This window comes from Bos javanicus, chromosome 20 (assembly GCF_032452875.1).
Source record: "Bos javanicus breed banteng chromosome 20, ARS-OSU_banteng_1.0, whole genome shotgun sequence".
In the NCBI taxonomy this organism is placed as follows: Eukaryota; Metazoa; Chordata; class Mammalia; order Artiodactyla; family Bovidae; genus Bos; species Bos javanicus.
This window is the reverse complement of record NC_083887.1, coordinates 59182543-59198112: the sequence shown is the minus strand read 5'-3', so window position 1 is coordinate 59198112 and position 15570 is coordinate 59182543. Positions and strand designations below refer to the sequence as shown.

Sequence of the window (15570 nt, the reverse complement as noted above, 5' to 3'; positions counted from 1 at the left end):
GGGATTCTCCAGGCAAGAATACTGGAGTAGGTTGCCATTTCCTCTTCCAAGGATGTTATACACCTTAAACATGTGCAATTTTATTTTAAAAGGAATATAATTTTTTTAAAGTGAAATGAACAGCATCTCCTCATATTGTAAATAGTGGTTATCCCTGAGGAGACGTTAGCTGAGTGAAATGCAAAAACCTCTAGAAAACATCAAACCAACAATGGAAAATAGTTCAGGTGTTTTTAGACTTGTCAAACAGAGCTTTGATAACTCTGTCAAAGGATTCTGCTTTGACATGTATGTTTCATAAAAGTGTTGTCACATTCATAGGCTGCAATGTGAACTCAGCATTTTACCATAAGCTACGGAATTAAGCCAATGTCCCTGAATTCAATCTGGACTTCACAGCCTGGCTTAAATCTCCAAGCTGGAGGAGTCATGACTTCCAGGAGCCCTGTACAATCCCACCTGGAAAGGCTTCTTTCCTACTTTCCACCTCTTGCCCACCTCATCATTCAAGCCCCATCCATTCTTCCAAGCCCCTCCAGGCCCCCCTGCTCCCAAGATCCAGCCCCTGACAGTTTCATCCCACTCTTATCTCACCCTCCTTTCTCACCACTTAGTAACTATTCCAAACACTTGCTTCTTATCTCATTAGCTAATGCTCCGTGAGTATCCTTCCACATTTTACCTGCTTTATTAGATGGGCAAGAACTATCTAGAACCATTGCCTCCCAGCAGCACTCAAGGAAGAGCCCAGAAGTAAGTAAGAACTCGTTAAACACAGGTGTGAATATGAAGCTACTTGACAACAGAGTATAATCCTTATCTGCTGCTGCTGCAGCTAAGTCACTTCAGTCATGTCCAACTCTGTGCGACCCCATAGATGGCACCCACCAGGCTCCCCGTCCCTGGGATTCTCCAGGCAGGAACACAAGAGTGGGTTGCCATTTCCTTCTCCAATGCATGAATGTGAAAAGTGAAAGTGAAGTCACTCACATGATAAAAAAAATAATGAGATCCTATATTTATAACATCACCCAACCCCATTGTACCAACCGTCCCTGAAGGCACAGACAACTTACCGTTATTTTCAGCATAAATCCTTACAACAGGCATTAACTCAAAGAGCACTTTGGGCTTGGACTCGATAAGTTTCATATTCCTCCTGTCCCAGCCAGCACCTTCAAGATACAAGCCGTAGACATAGACACCCTCCGTGGGAGGGGCAGAAATGTCATCTTTCATCCACTTGGTGACTTCGTTGCAAAGCACCATATTGTCCAGAGCCCAGCCTTTGTTGGCCCGAGTTATTTCCTACTCAGGGAAAGAGAAAAAGAAAAGGGTGACATCAGCAACTAGAGGGTTGTCTTAAAGAGCATAATTGTGGTAACAATGTAGCCCCAGATTCAAAAAAGGTGGGATAGTATTTAACGGGTTTTAAAAGATCCTCTTATAAGTAATATCCATGTCCTAATTTAAATATATTTGTACTTCAGTGTCAAATAAGTTGATGCTTTCAAATTGTGGTTGTGGAGAAAACTCTTGAGAGTCCCTTGGACTGCAAGGAGATCCAACCAGTCCATCCTAAAGGAGATCAGTCCTGAATGTTCATTGGAAGCACTAATGTTGAAGCTGAAACTCCAATACTTTGGCCACCTGATGCGAAGAATTGACTCATTTGAAAAGACCCTGATGCTGGGAAAGATTGAAGGCAGGAGGAGAAGGGGACGATATAGGATAAGACAGTTGGATGGCATCACTGACTCGATGGACATGAGTTTGAGCAAACACCAGGAGATAATGAAGGAAAGTGCAGCCTGGCGTGCTTCAGTCCATGGGTTTGCAAAATATCGGAGATGACTTCATGACTGAATAACAATTTTAAAAGAAATATAAAATCAAATCTAATATAAAAATAAATATTTTAAAATTTAAGCTAGCAACCTGAGAACAAGTTGCTGGATTTATGTTCAGGATAAAGTTAACTGCTGGTGCCCAAACCAGACAATCATTCTGCCTTATTATAAACTACATATTTAAAACTATAATGAAAGAAGAAAGCCCTCCAGAGGAAAACTGTAATAACACAACAGGTAAAAATCAGTGCTATTACCTGTCGCATTGCAGTTAAAAATCCTTGAGGGTTAAAAAAGCCCGTCATCCAGAAGCAGTGAGGTCGGTCATTGAAAACCCAAGAGGTAAACTGGCAGTTTCTTTCAATAAGTTCAGTAAACCAGAAACCCAAGGTACTTGAAACCCAAGATGCCTGAAATGCAAGCATGAAAACATGAATAAATACAGGTTTAATTCTACTGCGTAACTGACTATATCCACAGGAAAAAAAAAAGATGAAATATCAATTTCACATTTAGAATTTAGAAGTCCCTAAGGCATAAATTTCCATAGGGTTCTGACATTTAAGATGTCAAATTATTCTTCCTTTTTAATAATATGAAGTATGTTAGAATCAACTAATCTTCATGTGAATTCCAGATTAACCCAGCTTGGCATGCTGTTCAAGACATCTGCTATCAATAAAATCTCCTTCCACATATGAATATAGTTATGATCAATTCTGTCATAAAGCAATTAAAACAATTAATTGAATTAAATTTAACAGGCTTCAACTATTTTTCCTTAGGCTATATTTTCAACAGATACATTATAAAACAGAATTTCTATTTATGTAAATGTCTTATGGCCTTAACAGCACTTTATATTCTGTGAATGACAAATGTAGAAGCCTTTCTCCACTTATTTATTATGGGGCAAACATTTATTTTCTGAAGTTTCTGTCTCTTAGAAGGCATTTTTATATTCTCTGATGAAGGGAATAAAAATGAAAACACAGGTCTCCTTACCACCAACAAATTAATTGCATTCACTGCCTGTAACGTTCTGCCTGAATTCACATGTGGAACTTATGTTATTACAACAGGCATGGAAATGTCATCAACATTATCAGCAGTCACACTAGAAGGTATCTCCAAATCATATTTTATAACATTTCACTGGAACTGCACTATTTTATGTGTGAATAAATGTAGTGATCAACCTGAATAGATAAAACACTTGAATTTCAAATAGCTTGAGAATTGATATGCCTATTTTACAAGAGACACTGGGATTCCCAAAGACTGTTAATAAGTTGAGTAGAAAAAAATGCTGTATAAAAGGATTTTAAGTTCCAGGAAGTGGGACTTCCCTGGAAGTCCAGGGGTTAATCCCTAGTCAAGGAACTAATATCCCACATCCAGTGTGGCATGGCCAAATTTTTTTTTTTTTAAGAGATTCTTAGAGTCCTTTGGACAGCAAGGATCTCAAACCAGTTGATCCTAAAGGAAATCAACCCTGAATATTCGTTGGAAGGACTGATGCTGAAGCTGAAGCTCCAATACTTTAGCCACCTGATGCAAAGAGGTGACTCACTGGAAAAGACCTTGATGCTGGGAAAGATTGAGGGCAGGAGGAGACAGGGATGACAGAGGATGAGATGGTTGGATGGAATGACCAACTCAACAGACATAAGTGTGGGCAAACTCCAGGAGAGGGTCAAGGACAGGGAATCTTGGCATGCTGTAGTCCATGGGGTCTCTAAGAGTTAGACCCAACTTAGTGACCAAACAACAACAAAGTTTAAAATGAAGTAACTCATTCCATCGTATCGTTATAGGTGTGTTAACTGAAAGAGATGTCTTTATACAACATTTGATCTGAAGGCACAGGGACCCATTAATGAGCGGGTATCTTCTGGCAAGGATCCCTGTTCCAGAACTGCAGGTGCTCACCAAGCTGGGTGAGCTGGTCTAGTGGGGAATGAGCCCGCCATGGCCAGGGACCAGGTAGGTCACTAGCAATGAGCAGAGTCAATGTATACAGAAAACTCTCTGGCCTAGACAATGAATTTTTTGCAGAGGAGGAGAGAAAGGGATCTGGTCAAAGCTGATTCTGAGTTTCTAAGCTGTGTGTCCAGAGGGATGGATGGGATGGTGGTTAATCAAATAAGATGAGAAGATAGTAGACAAGCACCCCCCAGTTACCATACACTGCTTTCTGTCCCACTGCCTTGGAATCTGCCAAAGCCCTGGGTGAGGGATCAGAGGCTCAGCACTAAAGGAGTCTCTCCTGAGAGATTATCAGTTCTAGCCCCATCCTGTCCCACCATCTCATTTACCTGACTCAGCTCCAAAAGTTCCACTCACCCAGGACCCAGTCTCATCTCTGTAAGTTGCCCACCTTGGATAACCCCCACCTTGCCGTCTCCCGCGTCCTCCCACCGCACACTCAGCACCCTCAGTTCCATGATCAGCCAACTCCTCAACAAGGACACTCAGGTTCTCGTTTTACTTCTCCAAGTAGAAAAACATCTCTTCAAACCACATCTATTTATTGTACTATTACATGCAGAATGGGTAAGCAACAGGGCCCTACTGTATAAGGCCCTGTTCAGGGAACTACATTCAGCATCCTGTGGCAAACCATGATGGAAAAGAAATTTTTTAAAAACCCACATCCTGGTGTATATATACATACATACATATTCCATACAAAACGGAATATTACTCAGCCTGGAGGGGAGGGGAGTTTGCGGGAGAACGGATACATGTATTTGCATGTCTGAGTCCCTTTGCTGTTCATCTGAAACTACCACAACATTGTCAACTGGCTATTCTCCAATACAAAATTAAAAGCTTCAAAAATGAGAATAAAGTAAGAAGAATGAAATAATGCCATTTGCGGCATCACGGTTGGACCTAGAGATTATCACACTAAATGAAGTAAGTCAGAAAGACAAAAACTAATACCATACGCTACCACTTATGTGTGTGATCTAAAATATGATGAATGAACACATCTAAGAAAAAGAAAAACAGACTCACAGACACAGAGAAAAGAAATTGTGGCTGCCAAGGAAGGAGGTCGGGGAGGAAAGGATTGGGAGACTGAGATTAGCAGATCAAACTATTATATGTAAAGTGGATAAAGAACAAGGTGCAACTGTACAGCACAGGGAACTAGATTCAGCATCCTGTGATGGGCCGTAATGGAAAGAACACAAAACGGAATACACATATATAACTGAGCCACCTTGCTGTACAGCAGAAATTAACACAGCGTTGTGTTAAATCAACTATATTTACATTAAAACATGTTTAAAAGCCCACATCCATCATTTAGCACAATTAATAATATGCAATCAGTAAGAATACTGTTAAATTATTATCTTGCTACCTTGAGAGATATACAGTCACATATTCACAGAAAAGGCAAGGAAGACGATTTCTCTTTGGAGTGACTTTTGACATGTGTGTGTGAGTCTAGGAACATCCCCTTCTATAAAACTAACATCACAGATCTGGGAAAACATTTAATCTCCCCTAACCTAAGTTCCTCATCAGTAAAATATGGGTAGTAATTTGTAAGATTTACATGAAACAGTGCATACAAATTGCCTAGCAGAGAACCTGAGATGTGGGAGACGCTAAATCATTTTCTTCCCTACCTACAATCTAAAAATACAGGGCTCTAAGAGGATTAGTCCCTAAGCAAAAGAACACTCTTAAGCACATTATCTGTACATGCTTTCACTTGCCAATTACAATTATTCACAACAATAAAGTGATTAGGCAGGATAAGAGCTGACTTAAACATACTTTCTTCCAACGAGCAGGAATCCTGGCATCAAACATGCAATTCAGAGCATCTCGTAGATTTTCGCTCATGATGATGGTGCCATCAATGGCAAGTTTCAGCTCGGTCAGGGTGCTTCGGACCAGGGTGAGTACCCTCTGCATCCTGTCTATCTCCTGTCTGAGGAAAATGTTCATTGGCTGGAATGGCCCCATCATCTGCAGCCTCTCCTTCACCTGCCATGGAGACATTAGCACATGAAAAATTATTTGACAGCTACTAATGTTCTATATAAGTTAAATAAGCAGAGTGACAATATACAGCCTTAACATACTCCTTTTCCTATTTGGAACCAGTCTGTTGTTTCATGTCCAGTTCTAACTGTTGCTTCCTGACCTGCATACAGATTTCTCAAGAGGCAGGTCAGGTGGTCTGGTATTCCCATCTCTTTCAGAATTTTCCACAGTTTATTGTGATCCACACAGTCAAAGCTGGAATCAAGATTGCCGGGAGAAATATCAATAACCTCAGATATGCAGATGACACCACCCTTATGGCAGAAAGTGAAAAGAAACTAAAAAGCCTCTTGATGAAAGTGAATGTGGAGAGTGAAAAAGTTGGCTTAAAGCTCAACATTCAGAAAACAAAGATCATGGCATCTGGTCCCATCACTTCATGGGAAATAGATGGGGAAACAGTGGAAACAGTGTCAGACTTTGTTTTTCTGGGCTCCAAAAATCACTGCAGATGGTGACTGCAGCCATGAAATTAAAAGACACTTACTCCTTGGAAGGAAAGTTATGACCAACCTAGATAGCATATTCAAAAGCAGAGACATTACTTTGCCAACAAAGGTCCATCTAGTCAAGGCTATGGTTTTTCCTAGGTCATGTATAGATGTGAGAGTTGGACTGTGAAGAAGGTTGAGCACTGAAGAATTGATGCTTTTGAACTGTGGTGTTGGAAAAGACTCTTGAGAGTCCCTTGGACTGCAAGGAGATCCAACCAGTCCATTCTAAAGGAGATCAGCCCTGGGTGTTCTTTGGAAGGAATGATGCCAAAGCTGAAACTCCAGTACTTTGGCCACCTCATGAGAAGAGTTGACTCATTGGAAAAGACCCTGATGCTGGGAGGGATTGGGGGCAGGAGGAGAAGGGGACGACAGAGGATGAAATGGCTGGATGGCATTACTGACTTGATGGAGGTGAGTCTGAGTGAACTCTGGGATTTGGTGATGGACAGGGAGACCTGGCATGCTGTGATTCATGGGGTCACCAAGAGTTGGACACGACTGAGCAACTGAACTGAACTGAACTGAATGTTCTATATAGGGCTTCCCTAGTGGCTCATATGGTAAGGAACCTGCCTGCAATGTAGGACACCTGGGTTTGATCCCTAGGCTGGAAAGATCTCCTGCAGAAGGGAATGGCTACCCACTCCAGTATTCTTGCCTGGAGAATTCCTTAGACAAAGGAGCCTGGTGTCCAGAGGAGCCCAGGACCCATACAGTCCACAGGCTGGCAAAGAGTCGAACACTCAACAACTAACACTTTTACTTTTCACTCTCCCTGGTGGCTCAGTGGTAAAGAATTCACCGCCAAACAAGAGACGCAGGTTTGATCCCTGGGTCAAGAAGATCCCCTGGAGAGGGAAATGGCAACTCTCTCCAGTATTCTTGCCTGGAGAATTACATGGACCGAGGAGCCTGACGGGCTACAGTCCACGGGCTCACAAAGAGTTAGACAGGACTGAGCATACACACAATGTTATATTGTACACGTGGTATTCTAGGGCTTCTGAAAGGGCCCTAAACTTTACAATTCCATAAATAGTAAGCTTTTTCTTTTTTTTTTACTGTCAGAAAACAGAGAAAAAATAAAAGAAATATCGGTTAGAGGACCAGCTGATTTTTCATCCCAGGTGAGAGAAGACAGGCAGCCATTAATTCACAGAAGAATATAAAATCCACATCCACGAACACACAGTCTTCCAAACAACAACTGCAGTTATTGGGAAACATTCACTCACTGCCAATCTAAGACTTGAAAATACACGCATGGACACACACAAGCAGATGTGTATGTGTATGCAACAATTCTGAAGGCTGTCTCAAAAAGCTAGATTTCTGTTTTTAAAGCTTTTTATTTTTTCCATCAAAGCATTTATCCACCCACTCACTCATTCATTTCTGTCTTACAAGTATTTATCCAGAGTCTTTTGTGGATCAGATATCATGCCAGGCTTAATTGTTCTATCAGCAATGGCAAGCCACTCCAGTACTCTTGCCTAGAAAATCCCATGGATGGAGGAGCCTGGTAGGCTGCAGTCCATGGGGTCGCTACAAGTCGGACGCAATTGAGCGACTTCACTTTCACTTTTCACTTTCACACAATGGAGAAGGCAATGGCAACCCACTCCAGTGTTCTTGCCTGGAGTATCCCAGGGACGGCAGAGCCTGGTGGGCTGCCATCTATGGGGTCGCACAGAGTCGGACACGACTGACGAGACTTAGCAGCAGCAGCAGCAAGCAAATTTAGCAAAACGAAGGTGACTCTTCTAAACTGCATACATACCACCACGTTTATTTATGAAAGGAAATGGCAACCCACTCCAGTATTCTTGCCTGGAGACTCCCATGGACAGAGGAGCCTGGCAGGCTACAATCCATGGGGTCGCAAAGAGTCAGACACGTCTGTGTGACTACCACTTCACTTAATATATTTTAGGCACTTTCGTTGCTTTATAAATATTTCAGCCACTGCTAGACATGAATGACTGCTTTCCTGATGCTATAATGAAAGGCGCTTATGAAAGCTGGTTACAGTATTGATTTTCTCCAACCAAGTGATCAGAGTTTCTTCCAGGGGAAATGATTCCCCTGGTGAGAGTTCTTTGAGTTCAGTCTATAGTGAAAAACTAGCAGCCGAAATGGCCTGCTACATGGAAAACAATAGGATGCTAAAGAAACAAAATGCAGAATTCCTTCTGAAAACCAGGTGGAAAGGGCAATATATAAAGAAACTTGGTGCTCCTATGACAGAAATGTCACAAGGTTAGTCCAAGAAATCTTTTAAGACTACAAGGAAAGTAAGCCACTTACTTTTGCTTTTAGCAAAGATTTAAACATGTTTTCAGGGTAAATCTTCCCACAATACATGCTAAAATGTCAAAAAAATTAACCTTCATAACTGTCAGTTTCACTTAGAAGTTACTTGATATTAAAAGAACAAGTTGGGGGGACTTCCCTGGTGGTCCAGTGGCTAAGACTCCACCCTTCCAATGCAGGGGGCCCGGGTCAGGGAACTAGCTCTCACGTCTTGCATGCACAACAAGACCCAGCACAGTTAAATAAAATACATTAATTTTAAAAAATGATAAATCAATTTTCAAAACCGATGTAATGAAGAAGCTGCAGAGTTAATGATATAACTATAGACTTCCTGAAATTAAGAAGGCCTGAATTATTTTTGTAAAATAATCGATGCTTTACTCTAAGAATACATCATTTTCCTTTGAACAAATGACAGTGTGAAGTGCCTCCAGGAGACATTATAGAAAAATAATCCTAACCCATCAGTACACACTTATAATTTAACTATGAAGATTAAGTCTCTCATCAGGTTTATTATTTGTGTTTTGAAATGAGTACATCGATAGGTTCAAATACTTCTTTTACTGCTTCTTCAAGAAGTGAAGTTTTTTAAATAATTTCTTTAATTTCAGAAAAATTATTTTTGCCCTCCTGCCTTCTTCCTCAGTCTTCCCAGGTGGCACAGCGGTAAAGAAGCACCTGCCAAAGCAGGAGATGCAAAGATGTGGGCTCCGTCCCTGGGTCAAAAAGATGCCCTAGAGAAGGAACTAGCAACCAACTCCAGTATTCTTTCCTGGAGAATTCCCATTGACAGAGGAGCCTGGCAGGCTACAGTCCGTGGGTCGCAGAGTCAGACACGACTGAGTGACTTAGTGTAGCACTGCTTCCTCACCACCCCCACAACCAACCAACCATGCACACCCACAGCTATTCTGTCGGGATGCCATCAACTCACTTCAAAAGGACCATAGTCCGGGGGCAGCTTCTCCAGCATGTCATCAGCCAGCCGGGCCACCACGGCCTCCCGGGTCTCATCCCCTCCGCCAGAGCTGTCTTTGGGCTGGATGCCCAGGATGGTGTCCAGCACGTCCTTGGCCAGCTTGCTCTGGTAGGTGATGTCCGCATTGGGGTGCAGCCCAAACACCTCGGGACTGTCGTAAGTGGGCAGGCCCTGAATGACAAATACCCACCGGTGAGCAGAGACTGCTGACACCAGCACCAGTTAAATTACACATCTTAGCAAATAGACATGATTTTATTAGGATAAGCATTTACATGATATGTCTGACATGTGGCAGGCTACCATCTCAGTAATTTCTCTAGGAAAGAATCAAAAGTGGGACTTCCCTGGCAGTCCAGGAGTTAAGAATCTGCCTTCCAATGCAGGGGACATGGGCTCAATCCCTGGTCGGAAAACTGAGATCCCACACAGCTCAGGGCAACTAAGCCCATGAGCCACAACTACTAAGCCCGTGTGCTACAACTCCTGAGACCAGGCACTGCAACGGAAGATTCTGAATGCTGCCACAAAGATCTCCCATGCCAAACCTAAGACCAGTGTGGCCGAATAAATAAATAAATATATTTTAAAAAATAGAATCAAAAGTTGTCCTGAAAAGAAAGTTAACATAATAAGCCCATGGTTCTTTAATGTCTGCACTTTAAGCAAATTGATTCAGAGATGCTATCTTATTTTATAATACATTTATAAAATAGAAAGGGAACTATGGAATGGTATTTGGTTTCTCAAAGGTCCCATCTAATTCAAACCAATTGTTTAAATAAATGGTGTATAACTAATTGTTACTAAAAATGACAGCTTTAGCAATTATGGCCTGATAAAACCAGAGGTGGGAAATGTATTCTCTCAAGGAGGAGAGAGACTAGGAAAAGTGAGAAATATTAAAAGAGGAACAAAGTTAGAAAAACATACAGCAAGACACAGTAAGAAGCAGAAAACTGAAAGCCGCTCAGTCGTATCTGACTATACGGTCCATGTAATTCTCCAAGCCGGAATACTGCAGTGGGTAGCCATTCCTTCTCCAGGGGATCTTTCCAACCCAAGGATCAAACCCAGGTCTACCCCCATTGCAGGCGGATTCTTTACCAGCTGAGCCACCAGGGAAGCCTAAGAATATTGGATTAGCTAGCCTATCCCTTCTCCAGGGGATCTTCCCAACCCAGGAATCTAACCAGAGTCTCCTGCATTACAGGCAGATTCTTTACCAGCTGAGCTACCCGGGAAGCCCTTAAGAAGCAGAACAGCAGAACTAGCAGATAAATACTACCCCAGCTACTTGAACAGAAGAAAACTTACCTACAATTTGACATATACTTCTATGTGAGAATTGTATACTTAACTTTATTCATGTTCTTCCTCCCTTCTAGTCCATTATTTTATTCCTTTTTACTTAATGCCCTCTTATGAGCGAACTCAAATTCTTATAAAATGAGATGTGTATAAATAAATATATGTGCAGGCATACCTAAATTTATACCTTCGTATACACTTCTCCTCTTCAGTGCAAATGATTTAAAGACACATATAATACAGTTAAGACAAATATATTTGTAGATTTGAATTAATAAAAGTGTAGGGCTGGTGATATATGGTAAACTCATTACATGTATATATCACAGAACCTCTAAATATACTGATATATTTAGCTCTTTGGGGCTGTTTTGCTTTAGTTGGTTCACCCTGAGATAAATCTGAGAAGCAAAAGAGATCACTAAATAATGATCTAATGAATTCCAGATTCAGAGACAGAAAATGTAGTTACTTGGAAGCACAAATCAAGTTTTTCCCCCCGATTTCCTGGCAAAATCTTATTCCTTCTTGGAGCAAGACTTTAAAGTTGGAAGTGATTTTCCCGCCAGGGATATTTAGCAGTCTGGAGACATTTAAGGTTGTTATAATGGGGTAGGAGGTGAAACTGACATCTTGTGGGTAGAGGACAAGGGTGATGTTAGCCGTTCTACACAGGACTGTCCCCCACCCCTGCAAAAATGTATTCAGTTCCAAATGTCAATGGTGCCGAAGCTGAGAAACTCAGTCTTAGAGGAACCTCTTATACAGAGTGTGTTTCTGAGAATACTCATATGCTGTCCATTAGGTCAGGATTAAGAAACAGATTCATGGAATAAGGTAAATGCTTTGAAACACAAAATAAGATTGAGTATAGGGCTCTGAGTATAATGCCCTACACAAAAGAGCATTTGGATCTAAATCTGCCCAATCTGTCATCTCTCCAAAGAATATTCTTCACTGGGGCGTTAAAAGAGAAGGAAAGTGGGACTTCCCTGGAGGTCCAATGGTTAAAACTCCATGATTCCACTGCAGGGGGCATGAGTTCTTGTTGTCCCTGGTCAGGGAACTAAGAGTCCACGTGGACAAAAAGAGAGAGAGAGAAAAGGGAAGCAGAGAACTGATACAAAACAGACACTCAGAACAAATAAACAGCTTAGTCACTAGATGAATATAAACATATGAGGATAACATCTCTGGGGCTCAGAACCTTCCACGTTCAATATGTACCACCATTAAGATTTATTTTCAAAGAAGTATGAAGTATAAATAAATAACAACAAAAAATCATCTGGCTACAGATATTTGCTCTATGCATAAAATTCTGAAGATGACTAACCTGGATATACTGAAGATAGTTATCAACTGTGCTGCATTTTGGAATATTGTAGCCTTGGTAAAAGCTGAAATCTGGTCCAAACATATTTTCACTGAACCAAACTTTAGCAAGTGTGTTCAATAGTCTCTTGTCATAGTCATCGGTGACTCTGCCTCCATACTGTATCTCTCCTATCATGTAGCGGACAGTGGTCCAGGAGACACCCTGGGAAAAGTTACAGAATGATGAGGCAGAAGTGATGACTGTCTCACCCCCATTTTCCCTGCCAGGTAACACCTATGCATGCATTGTCATCATTGTCATCAATGTCATCCACTCGTGCATTCTTCATTCACTCCTCAGTAATTAAAAAGTGCAGAAAGAAAATTAAATAGGCAAACAGGAGGGGAACTCAAAGCTCATGTTCATGATTTGAAATAGATTCTCTTGGTGGTGCATTCATGTACTTCTTCACTTTGATTTCAATAGAAAAAATGCTTATTTTTTAAGAATATTGAGGCTATTCCTTAAAAAGGACACATTCAAGAGTATGTGGATAAAGAAGCGGTATGTATGCACAATGGAATATTACTCAGCCACTAAAAGGAACAAAATAAGGTCATCTGTAGAGATGTGGGTGGATCTAGAGTCTGTCATACAGAGTGAAACAAGCCAGAAAAACAGATATCATATGTTAAGACATGTATGTGGACTCTAGAAAAATGGTACAGATGAACCTTTTTCCAAGGCAGGAATAGAGATGCAGACATAAAGAATGGGCATGCGGACATAGAGGGGGAATGGAAGGGTGGGTAAATTGGGAAATTGGGATTGACATATATCCACTGTGTGTGTGTTAGTCACTCAGTCGTGCCCAACTCTATGCTACCCCATGGACTGTAGCCCACCAGGCTTCTCTGTCTATGGGGATCCTCCAGGCAAGAATACTGGAGTGGATTGCCATGCCCTCCTCCAGGGGATCTTCCCGACCCAAGAACTTAACCCGGATCTCCTGCATTGCAGGCAGACTATCATCTGAGCCACAAGGGAAGCCTCATACATACACTACAACATATAAAATAGAGAGCTAGTGGGAAGCTGGTGAATAGCACAAGGAGCTCAGCTCGGTGCTCTGTGATGACCTAGAAGAGTAGGATCGGAGTGGGGTGGGGGAAAGCAATAAGAGAGAGGGGATATATTTATGTACATGGCTGATTCACTCCATTGTACAGCAGAAACTAACACAACATTTTAAACCAATTATATTTCAATTTTTAAAAAGTCATCTAGACCCTAAATTTTTTGTGTTTTCAGTTCAGCTCAGTCGCTCAGTCATGTCCGACTCTTTGCGACCCCATGAACCACAGCACACCAGGCCTCCCTGTCCATCACCAACTCCAGAAGTCCACCCAAACCCATGTCCATCGAGTCAGTGATGCCATCCAGCCATCTCATCTTCTGTCGTCCCCTTTTCCTGCCCTCAATCTTTCCCAGCATCAGGGCCTTTTCCAATGAGTCAGCTCTTCACATCAGGTGACCAAAGTATTGGAGTTTCAGCTTCAACATCAGTCCTTCCAATGAACACCCAGGACTGATCTCCTTTAGGATGGACTGGTTTTAGGATTTTAAAAAACAAGCTTCTTCATCCATTGCTCCCTCCCTCCAATAGATCCTGTTAGGTTGTCTTACTTGTAATGTCAACTTGCCTTGGAGAAATAAAAAGATCATCAAAATGTGTTCATTTTTTCCCTGAAATTAAGAGGTTACTGTGACCCAAGTTGCTATGCCTTAAAAAGGATGACTTTGCCAGCACAGAAAGTCATCGCTCTTACAGGATTTAGCCCATGCTGGGGGTGGTGGGGGGAGCTCATGTTAGCTCAAGGATTCAAGCCCCAAGTCACCCAAGGCAGAAAGTAGTGTGCCCAAGGTACCTTTTTGAGATCCATGTCATCTAAGTGGTTCTGGATGAACTGCACCGTGGCATTAAAATCGGCTTGGTTAAATTCGTAGGGGATGTTCCAACCCAGGGGCCCGAACTTGCGCCTCTCCTGGACCGCTGAGTGCAGGAAAGCCACGGCATACAGCATGGGCTTCCACTGGGCCACAGCGCTCACATCCAGCAGGTCCTGGCTCACCCCTGTTGAGGTCAGGTGGGGAAAAACTATCATCTCTCAAACATCTTTATTTCCTACCACTTTTACAAGTTATTAATGATTGCTGTAAATTCCTGATATTAAAATTCACTTATCTTGAATCATCTTTATCAAAGTCACATGGCAGTTATAGTTTAACTTTTGGGTACCCAGAGGGTATTTCTCTGAAAAATATGCACAGAGATTTGACGGGAGTGGGGTCTCACTCACATGGATAAAGTTCTTACCAACATAAGAAAAAAGTGGGGCTAAAAATAGTAGCAAAAAAATACTGCTACTATTACTACAATGACGACTAATAACAGACATTATTATTATTATTACTACAAAGAGACTGCAAAGACTGCAAAGACAACTAATAACAGACATTATTATTATTATTATTATTACTACAGAGACTGCAAAGACAAAGGTTGCAAAGACTTCTATATACTCTATTAACAATTTAATATCAATTAGAATAGTGTATACAGTATCCCATTGCTATTGAGTAGCACAAACCAATAGACAAAAAATAAGAAGGATATATTGTATAATATAGGAAATAGCCAGTATTTTATAATAACTATAAATGGAATATAACCTTTAGAAATTATGAATCATGATATTGTACACTTGTAACTTACATTGTAGAGCAACTATACTTCAATTGAAAAGAATAATAAAAAATAATAAAATTAAAAAGAAGCCCTTTGCAACCTGAGTATATTCTCCAAATTATAATGATGATTATTATACAGATATACATTTGTCACATATACAATTATAAATGTTTTCATTTACAAACTGTTTTTACAGTCATCATCATTCCACATCTACTTTATTGGCAAAAATGTGAGCCTTGTTAGCAACTGCAAAAAAAATCTCAAATTTATATGTAATAACTATGTTGATGATTTTTATTAAATACACTATTATAATTTAAATTTATCATTTTATTATCTCCATTTTAGATACGAGAAAACTGAAACCCAGGTTGTTTGAGTGATGAGCTCCCATGAGAATAAAGGTATTTGTTCAGGAAGGATTTTTAACTCCAAGCTCACGCTTTTTCTGTGACAGTGAGCTTCAAACA

The 15570-nt window shown here is 41.0% G+C and overlaps 1 protein-coding gene across 2 annotated transcripts in view; it reads right to left on the bottom strand.

Moving 5' to 3' along the window:
* Positions 1-15570, bottom strand: part of DNAH5 (dynein axonemal heavy chain 5) — a 323884-nt gene that overhangs the window by 14491 nt on the left and 293823 nt on the right. For both annotated transcript variants that reach the window (XM_061393864.1, XM_061393863.1), the window contains exons 73-78: positions 14274-14479; positions 12364-12567; positions 9672-9887; positions 5649-5861; positions 2108-2260; positions 1077-1308 (exon numbers count right to left, since the gene is read on the bottom strand). In XM_061393864.1, coding sequence (XP_061249848.1) covers positions 1077-1308; positions 2108-2260; positions 5649-5861; positions 9672-9887; positions 12364-12567; positions 14274-14479 — 1224 coding nt within the window. The remainder of the gene's footprint in view (positions 1-1076; positions 1309-2107; positions 2261-5648; positions 5862-9671; positions 9888-12363; positions 12568-14273; positions 14480-15570) is intronic.